This window comes from Pelodiscus sinensis, chromosome 3 (genome assembly GCF_052426305.1).
Source record: "Pelodiscus sinensis isolate ZL-2025 chromosome 3, ASM5242630v1, whole genome shotgun sequence".
NCBI classification, from domain to species: domain Eukaryota; kingdom Metazoa; phylum Chordata; order Testudines; family Trionychidae; genus Pelodiscus; species Pelodiscus sinensis.
Window position 1 is genome coordinate 140,446,937 of NC_143054.1, and position 25,823 is coordinate 140,472,759.

The 25,823-nt window shown below is 44.3% G+C and overlaps 1 protein-coding gene and 2 long non-coding RNA genes across 8 annotated transcripts in view; 2 read left to right on the forward strand and 1 right to left on the reverse strand.

Moving 5' to 3' along the window:
• The window catches only part of BIRC6 (baculoviral IAP repeat containing 6), a 339,419-nt gene extending 338,232 nt beyond the window's left edge, over positions 1–1,187 (forward strand). For all 5 annotated transcript variants that reach the window (XM_075924970.2, XM_089776902.1, XM_089776900.1 and 2 more), the window contains one exon: positions 497–1,187. In XM_075924970.2, coding sequence (XP_075781085.1) covers positions 497–673 — 177 coding nt within the window. In that variant the 3' untranslated portion in view covers positions 674–1,187. The remainder of the gene's footprint in view (positions 1–496) is intronic.
• Positions 1–25,823, reverse strand: part of LOC112547151 (uncharacterized) — a 54,090-nt gene that overhangs the window by 13,843 nt on the left and 14,424 nt on the right. For both annotated transcript variants that reach the window (XR_012902855.2, XR_012902854.2), the window contains exon 2: positions 14,676–14,762. This is a non-coding gene — a long non-coding RNA (uncharacterized LOC112547151). The remainder of the gene's footprint in view (positions 1–14,675; positions 14,763–25,823) is intronic.
• LOC112547150 (uncharacterized) lies at positions 13,543–23,548 on the forward strand. The gene is made up of 4 exons (XR_016349024.1): positions 13,543–13,870; positions 20,762–20,869; positions 22,380–22,438; positions 22,935–23,548. It is a non-coding gene; the product is annotated as an uncharacterized LOC112547150 (long non-coding RNA).

Below are 25,823 nucleotides of genomic sequence, written 5' to 3' on the forward strand. Positions count from 1 at the left end.
CTCAGAACTTGATAGCAAAAACCTGTACGTTTAAGTGGCCCAGCACATCTAACATTCCAATACAACTGTACAATAACAATATATGAAAGTTGATATTTTTTATTTTTGCTCTGTGTAGTATGTGTACTGACAGTCCTTTGATAGCTACAGAATACTAATTATCCAAATATTTCTTGCTGTGCCCAGCACCACTATGACCATGGACAGTACACAATTGAGATGCACAGGACACTTGATTGCTGCCTTCCTGACCCCAAATGCCCTACTATTACAGTTCAGCATACTATTGTCCCCTTTACTTCACCCTCACTTGAACTCTGTGAGCATGTACATTTCTGCAACATTACGGTTGAACTGGTAGCAGAAATAATCATCAACTCATGGGACCCCATTTTTATAACATTTTTTCCTGGCTATTATATTGATAATATCCACATTATTCTCTTAGAAAAATTGTGGAAAGTAATGATATTTTAATTAATATCTGTACATATAGCGTCACACAGCTCAACTCCGGGAAGAGCTTTTAAAACTTCCCTGTCCTGAAGACTTGGATCCAGATGCTGACGATTGCACAGAAAAATGCTGTGCCACAACAAGTTCTGAGGAGATATTGCATGACCAGGATAAACCTAGCAGCAGTAAAGACATCGCCAGTGACTTCAAATTATGAGCAGCATTGACATGGACTTTTCAGACACAGAGGCTTTGAAGCACAAGCCAAATATGTCAATATTTGTATGTAAGAAGCTAATTATGTTATAGGTAATGGAATTGAAACTATACTATGCCCCTAAGGATATACAGTTTAATTCAAGATGATCTTTTATTTACCTGTACAACAGTGTAAACTTTTTTGTGCTTTTATTTTTCAATTGTGAGAACCACTGATTGGTATGTTTAAAAAAGTTATGTATACAAGAAATGGATAAATCACTGATATATAAGGGAAACTACCTTAGGAAAGAATGTTTACTGAATGTTTGTTTTTTTTTTTACCTTGTAGAGTGAGGGCGGATGTAATAAAGAATATATATTGGTCATTCTTACAACTACTATTTAAAGTCGGAAAATTTTCACTGAATTTGATAGATTTTATGTTTGGCCATATCTTCATGCTCATATTTGATTTCTAAAGAAAACCTCCTGTATACTTCAATAAAAGTTAAATGGACATGCTCCCTCTTTTATGATTTACTGGTACATTTTTTAAATGATCTGCCATAAAATACGTTATAGCTGGAGACTTGCACTTGTATGACTGAATTATTACAGTCAACGTATTTAATTTTATGCTTACTAATTCTAAAATGCAGATTAAATAAATGCACATGGTTTTACCTCATGCCAATATTTGGACTTCTGAATTAATCTTTTATTATTTTGTGCAAACTAATGGTATTCTAAAATTTGTCTGGACTGTTTTAAAAGGTTATTCTGGAAGTAAAGAATTTTTTAAAAAAACCTGAATTGTCTGATTTTACATAGTAAAGTCATAGGTATTTATTTGTAAGTATTGAAAAGCACTAAGGATATGACTGCTACATTCTACAGTTAATACTATTTAGATATATTTTCAATTTTTATACCTGTACACACTATAAAAATCAATTATGGGCTGGATTAATAATTATAAATTTTACTTTTAACACAAAATGCATTGCTATCGATTTCTTAATTTTCAGTAGCTCTTAAGGGACAAATTAAATCATTCTAGGGTTAGATAAAACATGAATTATTTCACTGATTAGAGAATGTACTTTGTTGCTTTTTTAATCTCTCCAGCCATCTTGCAAAAAGGTGAAAAGTTTGCACCAAGCATCTTCCATTTTCTTATCAATACACCGCTGGCAATTCATGTCCTATTTCCACAAACTTAATTCCAAGCTCTCTCATAACAGCCTAGAGTATCCATAAGACTAGCAGAAATGGATGAGCAGCCTACAACAGTTTGCTTCTTAAAAAGAAAAGCAATAATTTTATTTTGAGATTATTTTTTCATGAAACAAATATGCTCTACCTCATATTTACAGATATGGTGGTTTCCAACTATGTGTTTGAGTCCATCTTTTTCCTGATACCTTTCTACGACTCACTAGTTCACTTGTGAATTCTAGTCAATATACCGAATACAATGTGCAGAGCATCCTTTTCTACACCTATTCTACAGCTGCCAAGGTAAATAAGAAAAATACAGGTTGGAAATGGAGCCAGCAGCCTGGGAAGCCCATAGCAGATAGAAATTGGAGCCATGGATACTTGCAATACAATTGAACAGGTCAAAGTCTGTTTCACAACATTAGGTTTAGATGAAGCATACAACTCACAACTGACCGAAGCATAAAAATGCTGATTGTGCCAGGGTTTACATTAGCTTCTATTTTTCAGCTGTTAAATGTGAGCACTGGTGTAGATAAGATTCAGGCTTGCTCAGGTAAAAACTGAGTCCAAGTAAGTACTAGTACAGACAATAAGCATTTTGTAAGCACTACCCATTTGTACCTTCAAACAGCTATCATTACTGTTACCATAAGCAAGTTATAGTAAGTTCTGCTTATAAGCAGTAGCTCTCTGTAGTGGTTGGCAGCCTTCTCCTTTGCATGTGCTAAACTGCATTAAAAGAAGTTTAAAATATTTTGAATCCTTCCTAATGTTACTTTCCTATGTAAACAATTGCTATAGTTGTCAGAAGGGTGTTACTGATCATCAATGTAGGAGATGGTTTTTGCATGCACCTGTGGGGTGGGGGAGGGACACATTTTGTAACATTTCTGAGGTCCTCTGCAGCATGCTATTGTGTGACACTAACACCTCCATATTATTTTCAAAACACACACCTGCCTTTCAGTCATTAGTATTATTGCAGCAGTGCAAATCAACATAATTTAATGTCTCCAGTTGACATTGTTAGACTCAAGGAAACAAAACAACCGTAATCAGAAGCAGAAGGAAAAGCAGCTAAAGACAGTATCCTGTATATAGTTCATATAAAATGTCAGGTACATGTAGACTACAGATATATAGAAAAAAATTGAAGTATTCAAAAGATGAGCTACATGTGTGTGTCAATTTAGGTGGGCACAAATGAGAGCACTGCAAAACAATTTCAGTGGTTTTACAGAAACATGGCTCCACTATGCAATAGGTTTTAATCTATCAATTTCCAGGACCTTGTGTTTTCTCTGGCACAATGTCAATTAGGTCAAACATCCTGTTTCTGGCTGTTACCAATACCTGATGATTAACAAACAGGAAGAAGAAAAACATAATACATGTGCCTTCAGTTTCACAATGCAGCTGATGGGGGGGGGGGGGGGGAGACATGTTTCTGGTCCTCATAAGTGATCAATTTATCTCCTGAAATAGAGCCTTGATTAACCTTATCAACTTAGCCTGTGTCTCTATAAATAGCATTTGTGGTCTTAAAGCTATTCAAAGTTAATTTAAATCCAGCCTCAATGTGCTACTTATTGATTTCTCTGGCACCGGAATCCGAATTTCACTTTATTCTTTCTAGATCAGTATTTTTTGTCAATATTTTCTTCTATTGTGGTTGTTTCTTCCCCCATTTTTGTTTGTGGATTTTTCCCAGTATTCATATTCTTGCATATGAAACTTGTTCCCGTTTGGTGTGACTTTGATTTGATTTTTCCTTTTGGCTTTTTCTTATTTGTAAAGTCTTTTTTCTCTATTGGGAGGTTTTTCTCCAGCAGCCACTCAGTGGCACAGCAACATTTCATAGGACTGACAATTCATCTTCCTGGGATAATGTTTTCATGATTTTTAATAGAAATGAGAGATTTTTCCATATTTTAACACCTGGAGCAAACAGTAAGTGAAGCTGTTTCAGATAAGTGTTCATAATTTATTATTTCTCTTTTCACTGAAATAGCACTTATCCAGACAGATGAATAGTCATCATGCTTGAAACATAGTGGTGATTTGTTCTGACAAACTTCTGTGTTCTACTTAGCCTTTGTGATTTTCCATCAAAGGTATCAACACTGGCTGAAATCTGCTTGTGTCCGGATCTGACCTTACCAAAAGGTGACCCGTATACTAGGGATGTGAAAGTGTAAACATGTACACTGTTATCACTGGTTAACCTTCATGGTTACATGCAGGCTCCTCCCTGCCCCACCAAGCGGGAGCCAGTATGTACAGACAGACAGCTTTTAAGCTTCCCCCTGGCTGAAAATGTCAACGGTTACACATTTACCTAAACAAACACATTTAAACATCCCTAACGTATACACTTACACAACTGAAGATGTATTGGGGTAGTTAGAGCAGTGAAAACCAGAGCAAGGATAGCATTTTGAAGTACATGGCACATAATGCAGCACACGGTCAATTTTTATTAGAAGTACAGTTCAGAGAAAATTTAAGTCTGCATATGCAGTGCTCCATCTTCTGAAGAAAAAGCACTGCGGTTGTATGTAGACTAGCAAGTTTTTCCGCAAAAGCAACTGCTTTTGCGGAAAAACTTGCCAGCTGTCTACACTGGCCCCTTGAATTTCTGCAAGAACACTGACTTCCTACTGTAAGAAATCAGTGCTTCTTGCGGAAATACTATGCTGCTCCCATTCGGGCAAAAGCCCTCTTGCGCAAATCATTTGCGCAAGAGGGCCAGTGTATACAGCACAGTACTGTTTTGCGCAAAAAAGCCCCGATGGCTAAAATGGCGATCGGGGCTTTTTTGCAGAAAAACACGTCTAGATTGGCATGGACGCTTTTCCGCAAGAAGTGCTTTTGCAGAAAAGCATCCGTGCCAATCTAGATGCTCTGTTCCGAAAATGCTTTTAACGGAAAACTTTTCCGTTAAAAGCATTTCCGGAAAATCATGCCAGTCTAGACGTAGCCTGCATGTTGTTAGAAGTCGTATCTGCAGGCTCTACCTCCAAATACATATGGCAATCTTTTGTTTTCTATACTTTTTACAGGAGGAGCAGCCTTTTGTGTTCTTGGCAAACTGCAACCTGGCCCCTCTTATTGGGCAAAGACTAGATCTCACTACATTAGTGCTCTTTTCCCCACACCTTACATGTTGCAGGGATATTAAATAAGAGCCAATGCTACTAATAGTTCTGTAAATTGTGGTAAAATTTGACTCTATTTAAGGTTCTTTGATTAAAGTTGAAGCAAAGAGCAGGTTCTTCATTTTTACATCAGTGTTACAATCTTTTTTTTTTTTTTTTAGTTCTCCAAGTGTCCCATAACGGGGCAATAGCAGTGTTTGACACCAGAAAAATTGAAGCCCAAAGATGATCTGCCAATGGTGAATGAATAGGAGCATCTGTGCCCCATAAACCCAAAGCATTTGGCAGAGACAAGGATGGCACAAAAGAAACAAGATAACTGAAGCATTTTTTAAAAAGTAACTTAGGATAAATTTTTCAAGTCATGCAAGCATTTGAGAATTTAATGTTCTCTGTCACAAAAAAAGTCAATAGGACTCAGGATCGTTTGTATCAAAGTCACTTTTCAAAATGAAACTTAAAACTCTGGAAATTTTTACCTCAAATCAAATTCTAAGTAGAGACAGCAGCACTTCCGGATAAATATGGATGGGGTCTATGGTGTCAGGTATATTCTGCTGAGTCCTATGATACAGGCGTAGTAGCAAGAATGACTCTTAGCTCCCCCTTACTTTCTCTGTCCAGCTGGGTGTAGGCTCAGCACCTTACATATGGCCCACCCACTTTTACTCTTCTCTTGTTGGATTCTGTGATTTCCTGTTGGGAGGCAACTGCTGTGCAGTTGTGAACTTTCAAAGAGCGTTTTTCATTACTAAATTCTGGATTTCCTTTTGTATCCATTTCAGTGATCCCAGTTTCAGACATAACTAGAAGGTTGTTACAGATTGTACCACTCTAGTCCAGAACTCTCTGATCTGGAAACATCTGTCCTCTGGAATGATTTGAGTTAGCCAGGTGTTCACCTTTCATGGGTGTGGCCAAGTTTTTTATAGCCACCAGTCCTAGCTTTCAGGGTTCTGTGCTGTTATTTAGCTCTAATTTACCTCTAAATGTTCTCTAGCAGCCCAGTAACAGTGGAAGTGTGGTATACATGCCCAAAGTACAGAGTAGTGCAGGAATCCTTCACTGAATGGGCCACCTCATCCATCTTTGTGGCAAACAGATGGGTCTTATCAAAGGGAAGGTCCTTCAGTCTTGTCTGAAGTTCCTTCAGGATTCCTGAAGCCAGGAAGTGTGATGCATCACTATGACAGTGGCAGTTGCTCTGGCTGCTGTACCTGCAACATCCCTGGGGGCTTGCAAGGTGGTACAGGCAATTGACTAATCCTCCTGAATGATGAATTGCAATTGAGGCTGTTTTTGTTCTGGAAGATCATTAAGGAGTTTCTGTAGTTGCAAGCAACTGGAATGGTTATAATTGATGAGTAATGCCAAATAGTTGGAATTGTGAAGTTACAGATTAATAAACCTTTCATCCAAAAAAGTCCAGATTTTTGTGGTCTTTATCTTGGGGAGTGGTTCTATATTGTGACTGTGTCAAACAATGATGGACTGCATTGACCATTAATGAGTTGGGTTTGGGATGGGAAAAAAGGAAGTCCATGCCTTTGGCAAGTACAAAAAATTTCCTGTCTGCCCTTCTATTATTGGGGAGAGTAGAAGCTGGAGTTTGCCAAATAGCTTCTGATGGTTCCATTATGGCTTCATCAATAGGAAGGGCAATCTTTGTGGAGGAGGAAGGCTGCAGTATTTGAAGAAACTTGTGTTGTCTCTCCTGTACTTGTAAAGCAATGTCCTGAGAATTTGCAATCCTTTTAAAAAGTACTTGAAACTGGTTTAGGTTGTCTGTCATCCCATCTTTTTCACCTCCAGCAGTCTTGTCAAGTGAAGAGAGAGAGTTGCTGGCCAAAGAGGGATCATCGGTGTCAGACTGAAGTAAATCATCATCCTCTTCAATTGGGTCTTCTGCTATAACTGAAGTCCTATCAGCTGTGTGGGTTGATGATCAAATTGCCAGATGGGGCAGTGTGGAGGGTGCCATATGTTGCTGTTGATATTGAGACCATGGATCCCAAGGAGGCCATTGTGGAGAGTAGGATAGAGGTGAATAGAGACATGGGTGATTAAACCAGGGATATTGAAGAGTCTGCTAAGTAGTTTTCAGTTTCGCTGACTGCCAGGAGGATGCAGAATACACAGAGGATGAATATTGCAATGAGAATCTGATCCCCTGTTCAGTAACGATGGTGAAGGTGAGAGCTAAAAATGTTCCATATTAGGGATGTAAAATTTGGATTAATTGGCTAATGGAGCAGTCAATGCAATTTATTAAATTAGTCAATAAGGGTGCACCGATCTTTTAAGTATAGCAACAGCGTCAGGGCTGTTGCTACACTTCAAAATTGAAAGGGCTGCAGGGAGCATGGGGTGAGTGGGGGACTCGAGCAGTCCCCCCTCTAATCCCCATGCTCCCCATGGCCTTTCAAAGCAGCAGCGCCACATAAAGCCTGGGGTCAGGGACGGAGTCCCCTGCTAATTCTGGTCTCCATGCAGTGGTGCCACTTTGAAGTGAACTCTTCTTTCCCCGCCCCCTTGCCTCTTTCTGATAGAGGCAGCAAGGGGGTGAGGGGAAGCAACTAGTCGACTAGTTTGTTGACTATCTGTTAAACATTTGCTTTTCGGATAGTCGACTAGCCGTTCCCTAGTCCACATGGTGCTGGGGTGGACTGTGGGCATTGAGGACGGGAGTGTGGTAACAACGCACTCGTAGTATCCAAGACTGTCAAGGCTTGTGTCAGCGCATACCGGTGCTGAGGGTCAGCTTTCTTGTGTACAGTCTTGTCCACTGGATCCAATGCAGACTGGTGTCTACGTGTCAGAGCCGGGGCACGTTCCGATGCAGGAGTGTGCACTAGTGTGGTGTTACCAGCCGGTGCCAAGGGAGGTGGCATGTCCGGACTCTTGGCTTTCAGTACTAGACAGGTGGTTGTTGTGGACAGTGCAGAGAAGGCAGTTTACATTTCTACCCTGAAATGCTTTGGTGGTGCTGTTTGGCATTTGTCAGTGGTGCTGAAGGTGGACGGTGCCGGCAAATGAATGGTTTTTGCTGACATCGGCACTGCTAGTAGCTATCGAGGCGGAGATGAGAAGGCTCTCTTCCTCAGAGCAGAAGGTTCCACGAGTGGAGGCTGTTGAGGCTCTGAAGTGGGTTTTGGCAAGAGAAACTTTTCCCATAAGAACAAAAAACAGGACTATGTAGCACTTTAAAGACTAACAAGATGGTTTAATAGGTGATGAGCTTTCGTGGGCCAGACCCACTTCCTCAGATCAAATAGTGGAAGAAAATTGTCACAACCATATATACCAAAGGAGACAATTAAAAAAATGAACACATATGAAAAGGACAAATCAAATTTCAGAACAGAAGGGGGGATGGGGAGGGGAGGTAAATGTCTGTGAGCTAATGATATTAGAGGTGATAATTGGGGAAGCTATCTTTGTAATAGGTAAGATAATTAGCGTCTCTATTCAAACTTGAGTGCAAAGTGTTGAATTTAAGCATGAATGACAGTTCAGAGGATTCTCTTTCAAGTGAAGTCTTAAAAGGCCTTTGAAGCAGGATGCAGATAATCAAGTCGTTGAGACAATGTCCTTTCTGGTTGAAACAGCAAGAATGTCCAACACATTATCAATAAACTACAGCCTATACTGGAACACGATATTAAACTCCGAGAGGCTCTGGGAGATAGACCCATAGTCTCCTATAGACAACCTATAGTCTCCCCAATTCCCCCAACCCCCAAGAAGCCCTACTGCCTGCCTCCGAAAATGGAGGTAGTGCTGGCTTTCCGTGGGGTGGAGGGAAGTCCTGCAGCTGCGCGCCACTTCCAGGGTTTCCAGAAGTATACTGCCTACTCCCCTCCTCCAGGTCTGTGGCGTGCCGGGAGAAGGTGGAAGTCCCGGAAGAAGGAGTGCACTGGGGCTCCCCTCCTCTGTGGGGGAGAAGGTAGGAGTTCAGAGGGGAAGCGTGCACTGAGGAGGGAGGAGGAGTCCCAGGGGGAAGTGCGCACTAGGGCTTCCCTTCTGGGGGGAGGGAGGGAAGAGGGGAAGGGAGGTACGCACCGGGGCTCCACTCCTCTGCGGGGCAGAAGGTAGGAATCGTGGGGGGAAGTGCAGGCCGGGGAGGGAGGAGGAGTCCTGCGGGGAAATGCATGGTGGGGCTTTCCTCCTTTGCGGGGGACAGGGGAGAAGTCCCTTCTTGGGAGGGGAGGGAGAGGCGTGTGCCCAGAATTCTCTGCCCCAGCCAACACCCTGCCCCCTGTTCCCACTGGCACCCAGGCACCCTGTCCCTTGCCTCTATTGACACCCTGTCCTGGAACCTACTGGCCCTCTGTCCCTTGCCCCAGCACCCATTGGCACCCTGCCCTGGCACCCAGTCTCCTGTCCCAGCACCCATTGGCTCCCTACCCAGCACCCTGTCCCGGTACCCCCTGGCACCCTTCCCCAATACCATGTCCTCTGCTCCCACTAGCACAGTTGGGGCCACATTAGAATCATAGAACCATAGAACCGGAAGAGATCTCAGAAGGTCATCAAGTCCAGCCCCCTGCTCTAGGCAGGGCCAATTCCAACTAAATCAATCCGGCCAGGGCTTTGTCAAACCGAGACTTAAACACCTCTAGGGATGGAGACTCCACTACTTCCCTAGGTAACCCATTCCAGTGCTTCACCACCCTCCTAGTGAAATAGTTTTTCCTAATATCCAACCTGGACCACTGCTCCTTGTTCTGCCATCTATCACTACTGAGAACAGCCTCTCTCCATCCTCTTTGGAACCTCCCTTCAGGAAGTTGAAGGCTGCTATCAAATCCCCCCTCACTCTTCGCTTCTGCAGACTAAACAGACCCATCTCCCTCAGCCTCTCCTCATAAGTCATATGCTCCAGCCCCCTAATCATTTTGGTTGCCCTCTGCTGGACCCTCTCCAATGTGTCCACATCCTTTCTGTAGTGGGGGGCCCAGAACTGGACACACTACTCCAGATGTGGCCTCACCAGAGCCGAATAAAGGGGAATGATGACATCTCTGGATCTGCTGGCAATGCTCCTCTTAATGCAACCTAATATGCCATTAGCCTTCTTGGCTACAAGGGTACACTTCTCATCCACTGTAACTCCCAGGTCCTTTTCTGCAGAACTACTACTTAACTGGTTGGTCCCCAGCTTGTAACTATGCTTGAGATTATTCCGTCCCAAGTGCAGGACTCTGCACGTGTCCTTGTTGAACCTCATCAGATTTCTTGTGGCCCAATCCTCCAATTTGTCACTCTGGACCCTATCTCTGCCTTTAAGCGTATCTACCTCTCCCCCCAGCTTAGTGTCATCCGCAAACTTGCTGAGGGTGCAATCCATCCCCTCATCCAGGTCATTAATAAAGATATTGAACAAATGATTAGACCATGCAGTGGGTCGGAGAGGCTGCCTACTGACCATGAGGGGGAGCTGCTCCTCCCTGAGCCTTGGTGGGCAGCAGCTAGCCCTGACAAGACACCTGACCAGAAACCAAGGGGAGGGGCCAGCGATGCACAAGGTCTACCAAGGAGGCCAATGAGAGCCCAGTGGCTGAAGGAGCCAGAAGCTTTCCCCCTGCTCTCCCTGGAGGAGTGGGACCCAGGTGAAGCAAAGGACTAGCCAGGGCTCCCAGACGACATGGACGGACTATTTACCTGGCCCAGGAGCCAAAGCAAGGGAGCCCTGAGGACTGGCCTGGAACCCAGGTATAGCCACGGGGGGAGTTTGGAAGTAGCCCAGGGAAAGCTAACCACCTGTTGGCTGAGCCAGAGCTAAGGCAGCATTGTGGAGCAGATCTCCGCTGACCCACAGTAGACTGCTCTGCTGCTACCAGGGCCCTGGGGTAGGACACAGTGGAGTGCGAGAGCCTGCATCCCCCCTGCTACCCTACTCTTGGTGGCAGTCTCCCCCTTTGGCTGTGCCTGAATAACCGCCTGCACCCACTGTTGCCACGCCCTGAGCAAGGGTTTGGCTTTGAACTGTACATTTAACTGCTGCCATGCCCTGAGCAAGGGCTTGGCTCTGAACTGTTTGGTTAGTTACCGCCTGCCCTGAACTGAGGCCGGGCCAGTAAGACTGTTTGTTTGCCACTCACTCTGAACTAAAGGCGAGCTTTTGGACTCTTTAAGTTGCAGCTTGCCCAGTGAGAGGGCCTACACTTGGGACCTCTGCCATTGCTAATTCCCCAACTGACGACACAGCACATAGTGGGTCGGAGTGTCCGCCCACTAACCACGAGGGGGAGCCGCACCTCCCCAAGTGCAACCCATTTACAGACCAAAATATACTGGAAGAGTTTTTCTTTCAAGAACTTATACCCACCAGATTCAGTCCAAACCAAAATTATTAGTCCTTATTTAGGAACTTTAATCTTAAGCATGTAAAGTCTTTTACTGGTTTCTTACTAGACACTATAGTCCTTTATGAAACAGCTTGTTCTGCTATTGTTGTCTTAAATTTATTTGGAAGTACCATCATATAAAGTGAAATAAAACAAATTCTCATAAGTCTGAAGACTTTATTAGTAATACTATCCTAAGTAACAGATGCCTTTGTTACCTCTTAATAGTTTCTTCTCATCATTTCTACCTCTAAAGCCAGATAGACGCAAGGCATCTGAGATAAAAAATAGATCAAGCATTCACAGTCACTTGGAAGACTCCAAAAGTAACAGGTGTAATATCAAGTATATATCAGAAAGAATTATTTGCTTTTTGTTATCTACATAATACATCAGTGAATCCCAAATGTTTTAAAAGAACTTCTTCATACTTAATTATCATATCATATAATAAGCTTAATTCTGTCTGATTTTACAGAACTTTTGAAATTAATGCCAGCAATGCCCTTCTGCCCTGTATATTGGCCAAACTGGACAGTATCTACATGAAAGAATTAATGGACACACATCAGATATTCAAAAAGGTAACACACAGAAACCTTTTGGGGAACATTTTAACTTGCCCAGGCACTCATTAATGGATCTCAAAGTCACCATATTGTTTCAGGCCAATTTCACAAGCCAACTCCACAGGGAAGCCTTAGAACTTAACTTCATTTACAAGTTTGATTCCTCATAAAGACATTGGCTGGATGGCCCACTACATTCCACATTCTTATTATATAAAAAACCAAACAATGGGTACTTAAGAAAAGTTAGTACCTTCTCCATCAGCTTCATGTAGCATGGACACTCTACTTGACTATTTCTTTCCCCTTTTTTTCTTTTTTTTCCTTCTTTTTCTCGCTCCTCTCCCCCTCCACCTCTATTTACTTAGAAACTGGACCTTTAATAACTCCATTAATCTGAAGAAGTAGGTTGTGCCCACAAAAACTCATGATACTATGTGTTGTTCGTCTTTAAGGTGCTGCAAGACTATTAGTTGTTTAAGTTTTTCCAGTTACAGACTAACTCGGCGACCCCTCTGAAGCTTTTGAAATTTGTTAGTTTTTCCTCTTCTTTTTATAGCACTGGTTACTCAGTGATGGTGTAACTATGGTGACAGTATATTAACCTTGTTTCAGTTGTAAGTCATTCTTTGCTTATCTTACAATAAGAGAGTTATTTCTTGAATAAATGAAATTAAGAGAATAAGGAGGAAGAATGTAAAAATACAGGTCATTTTATGGTAAATGGCTACATCATTTTAATTTCCTCTTATAGTCGTGGTAAAACTATTAATCACAATAAACTCATTTTGTCTAAAAGCAAAGGTAATACACTGGTCCATGTAAATCACTTTATGGCCTTCATAGAATGATGTTAGAATACCTAAATAGGTGCTGTAATAAATTTCCTCTTTTGGAACACTGCTTGGCAATGAAGGTTACCTAGGGGTGGGTGTGATTAGTGCCAACTATTCAAAAGAACAGTCCACTTTAATTTCTGTAAAATGTACCTGAATACCATAAACATTGGTTCCATACATCCTGCCCCTCAGTCTGAATAGATATAGATATAGTGCTAACATATGTAATAATATGCTCAGGATACTTCTAGAAAAATTCCTAGCTCCAGTTCTTATAAGGTTTCCTGATATTTACAGAACTGAAACTAAACAAAAAATGAACACTGAAGGATTATTAATATATTGTACCTTTTAAAGGACTGTTTCTTTGAGCAGCAATTTTGGCATATTATATGCAGGTACATCAAATGTAAAAGACAGTAGGGTTGTACATATTCCATATTATGTCTCTTTTCCTAAATTTGGCTATGACTGTGATTTGGTAATATACATAGCTCTGCTTAAATGCAGCAATATATGATAGAAATTTCATTTTATTTCACATATAAATAAATTATGTTGTCTGGGGAAGTCTTACCCACTTATCCAAACATAAACCAATTACTGAAATCCCATAACAGTCCGGCAATATAGATATACATGTGTAGTCCCCTTACTAAAAGGGCCTCTGTTTTATTCTAAAAAGACCCTGTGTGCTACAATCCAGTCTACAATTCCCATGAGCCCTTGGAACAAAAGAGGTAGGAGGGACTCTTGTGAGAGAGAGAGAGAGAGAGAGGAGGCTCTCTCCATGTGCTTGAAGAAGAGGCCTAGCAGTCTGGGACTCTGCCTTGCAGTTTGGAACCAAAGGGGGAGCCAGGCTGCTGCCAAGGACATTGACCCAGTGGAGGAGGGGCTATTGGAGTGCAGCTACTACATGCCTGTTGGAACTGGGAGTTAACAAGCTGCTTCCCATAGGCACAGCATGAGGCAGTAAGTTTGGGCCTTGCTGAAAGAGTGCTGCCTGGGACAGAGCTGCTGTTTAGCCTGGACCAAATCCTCACTACAGCTGCAACATCAGTGCACCAACGCAAGCAAGTATCTGGGACTGAGTCTAGGGGTGTGCACACTCTGGGGTGGGGTCACTGTTGTCTAGCTATATAAGCTTCAGTTATTGTTATGTGTTTTGTTATGTGTTTTGTTAATGCTATTCCTTGCTAATCTGGAATTAGATCCAGCTTTATGTTGGAATGAGTATATTCCTGGAGGCTCTCAAGGCACCAGTGTGTGTACAAGGCCAGCCAGGTGGAGGCACCGCCACTTTACATTCATTGCCAGCAAGGGTCTGCAGCAAGGGGGTGGATAGGGCTTTCCCCAGCTAAACACCATCACCACTGGGGTACTCAGGATCTCTTTTGGGTTAAAACACCAGGCACACCTGTGAGTGTGACCTGCTCCCCAGTAACCCGGGGAGGAAAAAGGGGGTTACACATGTCATAGATACAATCTACATGTCAAAGGTACCTACCTCTCTCATTCCTCATAAAAGTGTTTTCATCAAGGCTTTAGCGAAAATTGGTGACTTCCCTTTTGTTTTATCTTTACAATAATTCTGTTTAGTTTATAGTTCAGTAACTAGCGTGTCTGACTCTAGAATGAATCAAAAATATGCACATTACAAATATATACAAGACCAATTTCTCTACTCAGTACACTCCGGTCATCTGAAGAAGTGGGCTGTGCTCACGAAAACTCATGATACCACCTACATGTTTTGTTAGTCTTTAAAGTGCTACCAAACTATTTGTTGTTTTTTAAGTTTTTCCTGTACAGACTAACTCAGCTACCCCCTTGAAGCTGTTTGTTTATGTTAAAATATTTGAATAAGTTTCACTGTACCTTAAACAGTTTCTTGTGTGTTGATTTCTCAGTGGCTTTGTAATTGGTGAAAAATGCTCTTGCAGATAGATCACAGCTTGTGTACTCCTGTAAGAAAGGATGGGAAAATCTAGTCTTAGTGTAGTGGAGTAACTGTTCTGTTCTACAGAAAATGTGAAGTTTGATACAGATTTTAACCATGTAATAATCTGACCCTGGTTCACAAGTAATGCAATTAAATGCAAACTGAAGAGCAGTCTCCATCAGCAAGACCCTGAGGTGCTGATTTTTATCTTCCAAAGTTCAAGACCAAAATGTCTTGCAGATGGCACAGCAATCCTTTTGATGGCCCTGTCCTATGCACTTCAAACACACAGTGTGAGGATTGCTTCTGGGCATACACTTGCTGCAGGTTTCACAGGCTTTGAAGCCTGGATATCCAGGTATGCCCTGGTGCTGAAGAAGCAGGAAACACTTTCCCTTCCCCTCAGAAAAGGAAACATAATCTAACATTAATTAATTGCTTAATTAACTGTTAATAAATGTTAACTACTGAGGAACTGTGTCAATAGACTGCTGCTTTGCTTTTCCAACAAGAGCACAAGGAAGTTCTAGCTAACTGTCACTGGTGGCAAGAAGGAACTGAAGAGGGTGTAGGTCAGCAGGGCTCTGTACTGGGCACCATGAAGGCGTGCTTACAGGGGGTGCCCGGGCTGACTTAGGACCACAAAATTTGGTATACACCTTCCTCTTATCATAACTTAAAGAAGCATAAGTAGGATTTGGTTGTGCAAGGAAAATGAGATGTACCTGGAATAGGATTACTTCTCATAAAACTATACAGAAGAGAGAATGAATCACCAGAGGCAGAAAGCTTCCCCCGCCCCCAGATCTACACGGGAACATTGCTGGCTGTTTCCCTTCATCAGGGAGCAATGGGAAAACGCTCAGTTTGCTGCATTACTCACTCTGATTGGAAAGTGCAGGGGGCAGATGAGCTGTGCACTTCAGTCTTGTTCCCTGACAGGGACACACAGGAGAAGAACAGGTAGCCCTGGTATGAATCTTGGGTATACCCACTGTCTTAGGGTATGTCTATGTTGCAATTAAAAATTGTGGCTGTCCTGAGCCGGCTGACTTGGGTTCACAGGGCTCGGACTGTGGTTCTATTTAATTCAAAGGTATACATTAGGGATGCGAAGGACTAGTTGACTGTCAGATAAGCAAATGCTTATCGGACACTTGACATGCTTCTCGATTAGTCGCTTCCCCTCTTCCTCCTTCCTCCCCCCTTTGCTGCCTCTATCAGAAAGAGGCAGCAAGGGCGGGGGGAAGGAGGTACTTCAAAGCGTCAGTGCCGTGTGGAGCCTCTTGTGCACTGGGGCACTGAAGCCCTGTACTCAGGGCCGGCCCGAGGTATTCTGGCGCCGCAAGTCCGCCCATGGGGAGCGGGCCCGCTCCCAGGGCACACGGCGCATGTGCGGCCCAGCTACGGCTGCTGGTGCGCAGCCCGAGGCCCGCCCCTAGGGCTCATGGGGCAAGTGCGGCCCAGTGTGGCCTGGCTGTTGCTGCTGGCATGCACGCCGGGCAGTGTAGGAGTGTAGGGCCCTGCTGCCGTGGGGGGAAGGGCATTGCTGGCTGGCGCCATGGGGATGCGGGCAGCCCAGCGCTGCGGGTGCCGGGCGCACAGTGTCTGATGGCAGCTGTAAGGGACGCTATGCGCCCCTTACATCTGCCATCAGGTGCCCCCCATCGGTTGGCGCCCCCGGGCAGCTGCCCGGCTCGCCCATGCTTCCATCCGGCCCTGCCTGTACTTACCTACTCTTCCCTCGGTCTCCCAGCACTTTTGGGGCACTGCAAATCAGCTGATCCACGGCATTCAAGCTCTGGGAGGGAAGAAAAGCTGGGATGGAGCACAAATCAGGTGATTCACAGCACTCTGAAACTGCTGGAAGGGAAGGGGAGGAGTAAGTGCGGGGCTCCAGTGTCCCAGAGTAAGGGGCACAGAGAGGGAGTACGCAGGCCACAGGTTGCCCACCAATTATATGGATGGTATAAAGCCATCTTACTGCCTCCTTCCCAACACTGTGACTTCTGTGATGTCTCAGAAGACACAACACAGAATCTGCCCTGCAAACTTCAGAGTATGGATGGCATCAACTGCTCTTGCTCAGATATATAAAAGATGGTTGTTTAACCATTTTGTTAACAGATCCTGTCTTCCAGAGCTTTTTTTGTGATGGTACACAGCACACCGGCACCTTTTTTGGGGATCACTCGCACCGCACCACTTTCCCTCGGGCACAGCCCCCTGCCGCCCCTGGGAGCACTCGCACTGGGCTGCTTTCTCTCAGCACAGCCCCCAGCCTGACTGACTCCTCCTTTTCGCTTATGCGCATCAATATGTTGACATGTTATAAGAAGAAGGGTGGGAGAGGCATTTTTTCAAATTTACTTTCCTCAAGAAATGAGTACCAGCACACTTTTTTTTTTTAACAAAAAAAGCACTGCTGTCTTCTTATGACACCTTCCCCTCTATCAGCTATGGATTTTCTATTCACTAATCCTCTTTATATCACCAGAAATAATTTATTAACATATCAAATATTACTTCCTGTATTCCCCATATCCTTGCCATGCTTCTCCCATATTTTAAGGAATGGTCGTCTTCTGTAACTGATTCCCATCATTCAAGACCATTTAGAACATGCAATAGTACTTACTTTTATTTTAAATCCTTCTTCTCATAGGGTACAACTACACAGCACCGTTATTTTGGAATAACTGACATTATTTCAAAATAACAAAACGCACATTTACACAGCAAGCCATTATTTTGAAATAACATTGAGATGGAGGACTTCTTACTCCGACTCGTGTAACCCTCATTTCACGAGGAGTAAGGGAAGTCGCCAACAGCCGAATTAAGCTATTTTGACTTCAGTTACACAATTGATGTAGCTGAAGTTTTGTATCTTAATTCAACTTTTGCCCTGCACCGTAGATGTGCCCTTAAACTCCTGGGCTACGTCTAGACTAGCATGACTTTCCGCAAATGCTTTTAATGGAAAAATTTTCCGTTAAAAGCATTTGCAGAAAAGAGCGTCTAGATTGGCATGGACGCTTTTCCGCAAAAGCACTTTTTGCAGAAAAGCGTCCGTGCCAATCTAGACGCGCTTTTGCGCAAAAAAGCCCCGATCGCCATTTTCGTGATCGGGACTTTTTTGCGCAAATCTCAGCTGTCTACACTGGCCCTTTTGCACAAAAGCTGTTGCACAAAAGGACTTTTGCCCGAACAGGAGCAGCATAGTATTTCTGCAAGAAGCACTGATTTCTTACATGAGATCATCAGTGTTCTTGTGGAAATTCAAGCGGCCAGTGTAGACAGAGCTGCTGCGGCCCTTTAAAATCGGCAAGGCCATGTCACACCAGCGTCCTAGCTTCTGCTGGCACTCCACCTCCTTGCGCCGCAGCTGCACACAGGCAGCCCGGCACTGAGAATCACCACAGTTCCCCCTCCCTGGCAGTGCTCTGCTCCTCTGCCAGCTGGCGAATTGGATGGGGCCGCACTGCCCGTAGTGCAGGCTTCAGCCAGCCCGTTACAACAGCCCACCGGGCCAGTCCACTCCTGCACTCGCCAGCTGGCAAAATCTACTCACCGTGGGCGAGTGTATTTGTCGAGCCCTGCTGATTAGGGCCTTCCACACTCTATTGTAATAGCCAATGATAATAATTGTTCTTCATGATAGGAAAATAAGGCAGTCATGTTCAGTCATCACTGAACTTCAGAAATTTTCCTTAATTTCTAAACTTGTCACCTAAGCAACAACTTTTAATAAAGGATTCCAGAATACAATAAAACTCCAGTGGTCCAGCATCCAATGGTCCAGCACTCCTGATAGTCCGGCACCATCTGGAACCCGAAAGGGCTCCGGGCAGCCGGACAATTGGAGCTGCTCTGCCCCAGGCTTCCCCGAGTTAGCCGCTGGTCAGTTTCAGCAGCAGCTGACTTGGGGAAGTCTGGGACAGAGCAGCTGGGGTGCTGTCGGGTTGGTCCCACAGCACCGAGGGGCGCAGCCCCCCCCCACTCCACCCCAGAGCCCTCATAGCCCCCCCATCCGATAGTCCGGCATATCTGATAATCTGGCACCCCCTGGATCCTAAAGGTGCCGGATTATCGGAAGTTTACTGTACATCGCAAGTTTTAAATGTAGAAGACTCACTTTGGATTTTTCCAAGGACACTTGCTTGATTCTTGAAGCACTGAAGCATGTTTGCCACAAAGAATTTAGGGACTGCTGCTGCTGCATTAGCATTAAGCTTAGCATTAGCTTTATTTAAAGTTCAATTTAATTTTACTTCTCTTTGTTTGAAAAGTCCTGTACAGTACAGATGTTATGGATTCACTCATGCCCAGAGAGATTTGAGACTATTTGGGAAGGTATGTAGAGATTAATATTTGTAGGAACGGATCCATTTTGCGTGACAATCCATCTTAGATTGTGTTCAGATAGATTCGTGGCAATGAATCCATCTCACTTTAGTCACTTGCAAACAGAGTAAATATAATTAGATTGAAAAATTCAAGAACGTGGATAACTATTTAAAACAACATTGTCACCTAGCTCAGCTTATAATCATATTCAGAAAAAAAAATCTCTTTAATCTCCAAGAGTCTGGAGTTTTCCATAGTATCCTATCCTTATGTTCTACTGTTGCTGTTCTCCAGACAAGGAGATGAGGTCAAGAGGGCCTGGTGCCTCGGGTAAGTTCCTCTGGTACAGTGATCCCCAACCTTTCGTGGCTGCCGGGTGCCAAGGGGCGGGGCCATTCACGTGCCAGGTGTCCGGGGGCGGGGCCGCTCACGCTCTGCGCTTCCGGGGATGGGGCCACGCATGCGCTGCATGCCCGGGGGTGGAGGCTACCCACGCGCCCTGCGCCCAGGGCCGGCACCACGCATGTGCTGCATGCCTGGGACAGGGACTGCCCATGCGCCACGCGCCCGGAGCTGGCACCATGCATTTGCCGCGCGGTGGGGGGGGGTGGGCCAGCCCAGATGTTTTGGCGGGTGCGCATAAATGCCCCAGCGGGTGCCATGGCACCCGCAGGCACCGCATTGAGGACCACTGCTCTGGAAAATAAGACCTTCTCATGTGTCACACGCAAAAGGAGGTTACTCACCTGCCTGTAACTGACATTCTTCGAGATGAGCGTCCCTGCGGGTGCTCCATATCAGGTGTTGAGTGCCCAGCATTTCGTCGGATTTTTCTGAGCAATGTATCTGGGGCTGCGCATGCACGAGCCTCCCTCAGTACTATCACTGCGCCCCCCTTCAGTTTACCCCACCTTCAGTTTCTTCTCTATCCGGAACCCAGCAAATAATATATAATTAAGATATCATAGGGGCATTCCAAAGTAGAGGGGAGGAAGAAAGGGTAATGGAGCACATCCAGGGATGCTCATCTTGAAGAACGTCAGTTACAGTAAGGTGAGTAACCTCCTTTTCTTCATCGAGAGGTGTCCCTGCGGTTGTTCCACATCAGGTGACTACAAGCAATATTTTCTTACGGAGGCAGGGACTTCGGATCAGGTAAGTATGCCATTTGTAGTACAGCTTTTGCTAGTTTGGTATGCTGGAGGGGTCCTGAGGTAAGTGCCTAATGTTTTGCAAAGGTGTTTTCTGACGACATGCAGTGGGATTTTCCTCAGGTAAGAAACGGACGTGGCAACTGCCCTTGTGGAGTGTGCCTGAATCGGAATTGGTGAAGGTATGGGTTCAAATGGTGGTTTTGTGAGGGTTGTTAATACCAAGTATAAGTCACAAGGCCCTTGAGGGGGTGCCACCTATGGTTATAGAGCCTGGAGACCTTTCAAAAATCGCTTGGTTACTGGGTGTGCAAAGACTGTAGCGTCTTTCACTGTTATGTGGAAGGTTGCAACGGCTGCTAGGTGGACCCTGATTGAGCTGAGGGAGAGATGTGAGTGTTTGAGGTGTAGCACGTATTCCAGTAGATCAGGAAGTGGAGTGTCTTGTGGTCATATGTTACGAGAGGTTGCCCAGTGAACAAATCGAATCCATTTGCTCATGTATGTTTTTCTTGTTGCAGGTGCTCTGCTTTGTAAGAGAACATCACAGACTTGTTGAAAGCACTGCAGTTCTATGCCCGTGAACCATCTAGGTACCACACCTTGAGATGGAGTGTGCGAAACTGTGGGTGAGGATACATAATCCCTTGTTGACAGATAACGTTGGGATCATTCGGAAGAGTGATTGGTTGATATATTGCTAGCCTGTGTAGGAGGGGAAACTATGGCTGTTGGGACCAGCAGGGTGCAATGAGGATAACTTTTGCTTTGTTGTTCAGAATCTTTACGAGAACTCTGTTGAGGAGAGGAAACAGAGGAAAATCATAATGTAGGAGTGCATTCCAGGTTATAACAAGAGCATCCCTGGAGGACTCTTTCCCCATGCCCACCCTGGAGCAATAACCTGGGCATTTTTGTTGATTGAGGTGGCAAATACATCTATATCTGTGAAACCCCATTGGTTGAAGATGTCGGTGAGGAGTGCATAGTCGAGTTCCCATTTGTGCTCTTGAGGCAGGGCTCTGCTGAGGGCATCTGCTGTTGAACTGAGGAGTCCAGGAAGGTGGCAAGCGGGTATGCGAATGTCTCAGGCTAGACACCAATTCCAAAGTGCTATTGCTTCCAGGCATAGTGTGAGAGATTGGGCACCACCCTGCCTGTTTATATAGAACATGCATGCGGTGTTGCCTGTGTATGTTTTTACGTGTATTCCCGTGACATTGGGTAACAGTTCTTGGAATGCCAGGTGAACTGCCCTGAGATTGAGGGCATTGAGATTGAGGGCATTGATATGGAGCATGCGGTCTGCTGGAGACCATAGGCTGTGTGCTGTGCAGCATTCTGTATGAGCACACCAGCCCGTAAGGGATGCATCTGTGGTGACAGTTACAGGGGGTCCAGGATTCCAAAGGGGATGCCTATGCACATGTTGCATGATTTTGTCCACCAGTGTAGGGATGTGGTAGTGTGAGCACTTTGTTCATATGATGGACGTTTATACTTGCGTCGGAGCCAGCCTTGGAGGTTTCTCATAAAGAGACGTGCATTTGGGACCACAGAATTGCATGATGCCATGTGACCTAATAGTTGAAGAAAGTTGTAAACCCTTACTACTGGTATCTCTTGGAGCAATTCTGCGAGTTGACTGATGCGAGTGAATCCATCTATTGGTAGAGAGGCTCTGGCTGTGATTTGAATTGAGCTGAGCTCCGATGAATTGGATTGTTTGGGTTGGTGTGAGTGTTTATTTCCCGTAATTTATTAGGAAGCCTAATGACTGAAAGCAGGTTATCACAGTGATGGTATCTTGATAACAGTCTTGACTGGTCCTTGCTTTGATAAGGCAGGCGTCTTAAGTACAGGTAAATTGAGACTCCTTGTTTTCTGAAGTGAGCAGCGACAGCTGCTAACATCTTTGTGAATACCCTTGGTGCAGTGCAGAGACCAAAGGGCAGTACCGTGTAGTGTAGTGTTGGAGACCTAAAGTGAAATGAAGAAAATGTCTATGAGGGGGCAAATGGATACATGAAAATATGCATCCTGCAGGTCGAGAGAAGAAAACCAGTCACTAGACTCCAGAGCTGAGATATTATTTAGCGTGACCATTTTGAATTTCTGTTTCCTTATGTATTTATTTAGTAACTGAAGATCAAGGATTGGCCTCCGACCGCCTGTCTTCTTCTCTACAAGAAAATAATGTGAGTAGAAATCGGTTCCGTGGAACTCTTGAGGTACTGGTTCTATGGCTCCTAATTTGAGAAGGTGGTCAATTTCTTGTTGTAAAATGATTTCGTGAGAGGGGTCCCTGAAGAAGGACAGAGTGGGTGGTTGGGGGGGAGGGGAGAGAAAAGGGATGGTATAACCTAGAGAGATGGCTTGAGTTACCCACTTATCAGTGGTAATAGATACCCAATTTGAAAGTAAAGGTAATAAACGAAATAGGAAAGGTTTGGAACCAAACTCAAGCTCTGGTGCATGTGGTGTAGTTGTACATCTCTCGACTGTTGTTTCAAATTTGCTTGCTGGGTTGGGATGAGCGGTTGGGGTTATTAGTCTGAGGGTGCTGTCTGTGTTGCCTGCTGTGCCCCCTCTGTTGATATGGGGCATGGTCTTGTCTCTGGTACTGGTAAGTGAATTGTGGGTACCTAGGTCTCTGATATGGTTGGTACCTGTACTGTCTCTGTCTCGTCATAGGGGTTTGGATACCAAGTGACTGCAATATGGATCTGGAATCTTTCATCGATTGGAGCAGTTCATTGGTCTTTGCAGAAAATAGCTTTTCTCCATCGAACAGAAGGTCTTCAACTGATGGTTGTGCTTGGCAGGGAAAAGCAGAAGAGTTGAACCAAGAGGCTCATCTCATAGTGACTGCTGTTGCCATAGTCCTTGTAGCTGTGTCTGTTGCATCAAGTGCAGCTTGCAGGGCTATTTGTGGTATCTGGCCTTCTGAAACAAGAGCCTGAAACTGTGCCTTTTTGCTGTCAGGGATATCTTCAATAAAAGTATTGAACTTTGTATAATTATTGAAGTCATATTTACTTAATAAAGCCGCATAGTTCGCCACTCTCATCTGAAGAGTGGCAGAGGCATAAACCTTCTTTCCGAACATGTCCATACGTTTATTGTCCTTTTTGGATGGGATGGAATGATTTTGGCTTTTTGTTTCTCTGCTATGAGGGAGTTGAGTGGAGGGTGAGAAAAGAGGAATTGAGAACCCTTGGGGGGAACATAGTATTTTCGATCAGCTTTCTTGCATGTTGGTGGGATGGATGCAGGTGTTTGCCATAGGGTTTTAGCGGGCTCCAAGATAGCTGGATTAATAGGAAGTGCCATCTTTGTTGCTGTACTGGCCTGGAGGATGTTAGTGAGTTCATGTTGAGAAACCTGAATTTCTTCCATAGATATATTCAAATCAATAGCAACTCTTTTAAATAAATCTTGGAAAGAGGAAATCATCATCGGTGGTATGAGTAGCAGGTGATAACAAAGCCAACTCTATGGCTGAGGCTGCGTTTGAATGTTATGTAGAAGCCAACATCGGAGAGCAGTGGCTTTCACTGTCAGTTCCCTTCATAGAGGTGTGGGGTGACAGGTTTAAAAGAGAGCAGGGTTTCGCCATATGCTTCGTCTTACATGGTCTCTTTTTATATTGTTGAGGTGGTTGATTGAACATTTTCCACTATGGGAGGAAAAGCATAGGCGGTGGCTCAAAAAATAAGGAGCCCAGGGAGCCATTTGTGCTCTAAGAAAATCTGGTTGCTGCTGATCAGCAGACCATGTAGAGCCCTCCATATATGGCTGAGGTGAAAAAGCAGGTAAATATTCCTCATCGTCCTGGGGGGGAGGAGGAGAAGTCAGAGTAATCAGAGAATGGAGATTGAGGATGTATGTTATCAAATTATGCGAATGTAAAGTGGGAGAGATTGCCAGGTCTTTGTGGTCCTTGTGGCTAATGAGGGGAGTATGCAGCATGGATAGCTCTGCTGACTGTAAACAAAAGTTGCCCTGCTCATCTGAGGTGTTGCCCCTGGTAACACGAGAGGGGGGCCAGCACCCAGCAGCTGGTCTATGAGGGGATTCCTCGATGCTGTGATAGGAGCGGGAAGATCTCCTATGGCCCGCGTGAGGCAGGCACTGGAAGACCTGTTGCCAGTAAGGATAGACTTTTTTGCATTTTTATTGCCCTTTCTGTGCTCACCCAAAGTGCCAGGGATGTCAAACCTGCTCAAGCTGTTATTGCCTGAGCACTGTGTATTTCTCCCCTCAGTGTGCAGCTTTCTGGGCTGCTGATTCAGAGAGCTCATCCCTGCCTTTGATGGCTTAGGGGATGTTTGCCTCATAGGTGTATTGCTCAGACCCAAGCCCGGGTCAGAGGTATGGTGTTTGTCCTTGTCAAAGAAGGACATTTTAAGTTGCAGCTGTCTGTCTTTGCGTGTTTTTGTCTTAGCACAGTTGGTGAGAGGCATTAATTTCTTGCAGAGCCTGCAGCTTTCAAAGCTGGGTGGCTGGAGATCGCAGTTCAGGACTGCGGGCGGTTGGATTTTTCTTTTAACTAACTCTAAACAAGTAACTACTAACAGGAACTGTGGAAATAAAATAACTCTAAACAATTATTTGAAGAAAGAAGTTTGTGAGGAGAAATCTTTGCAAGAGCAGGAGAGTTCCATCTGAAGCCGGGGGCCGTTGCATGCACAAGAGTACTGCGGGAGGCTTGTGCACGCTACACATGCACAGCCCCCGATACATTGCTCAGAAAAATCCATGGAGAAGCGCTGGAATGCTCAACACCTGATGTGGAGCACCCTTAGGGACGCCTCTCGACGAAGAAGCCACATTTTCTACTTTCTCAGTTCACATGAGAATCCTGAAAGTTATATGCAATAAGCAGGGCTCGCCAAGCGGCGGCGAGCCCCACTCGTCAGCCACATGGTTTTGCGCCATTCTGCGCATGCACAGATAGCTCTGAGCCAGCTCTTCCGGGTTGTAATCTACTCACCACGGGCGAGTAGATTACATTATTTGTCGAGCCCTGGCAATAAGTAAACTAAAAATTAAATTGTGGTGTTACTTTCTGCTTTGCTCTTTACTGCAAAGCATCAATATGAAATAATTTTACACTTAATCCTTGGCTGCTTATACCAGTTCAATGCCCAAAAGATGGGTTTGAGAATGAGCATTCAGAAGAAACTCCTTTTTTAAAGGCTTTGGTTATTTCTGATTTATTTAAATCAGCCTCAAACTGTAGCAAATTGTATTCCAGACTTTTTGGTGAAAAAATTATTTGACAACAACTGGAATTTTTAAAACTCAAAATATCGTTTTGGTCTCATTCTAATAATCTTTGTCAGCACTTTGGGGTATTTTTGTATACAGGTTGAACCCTAGTCCGGCAACATCCGTGAGCCAGCATGATTTTAGTTAGCTGGATGTCCACTTACCATGGATGTGATCAAATTTTAGCTCTAATTTACCCCTCAATGTCTTCTAAAATCCCAGTAAGCAGTGGAAGTGTTCATAATGCTGCTAGACAATATTGACCTCCTGTGACCCGGTAAATTCTCTAAATCTGGACTAGAGAGGTTC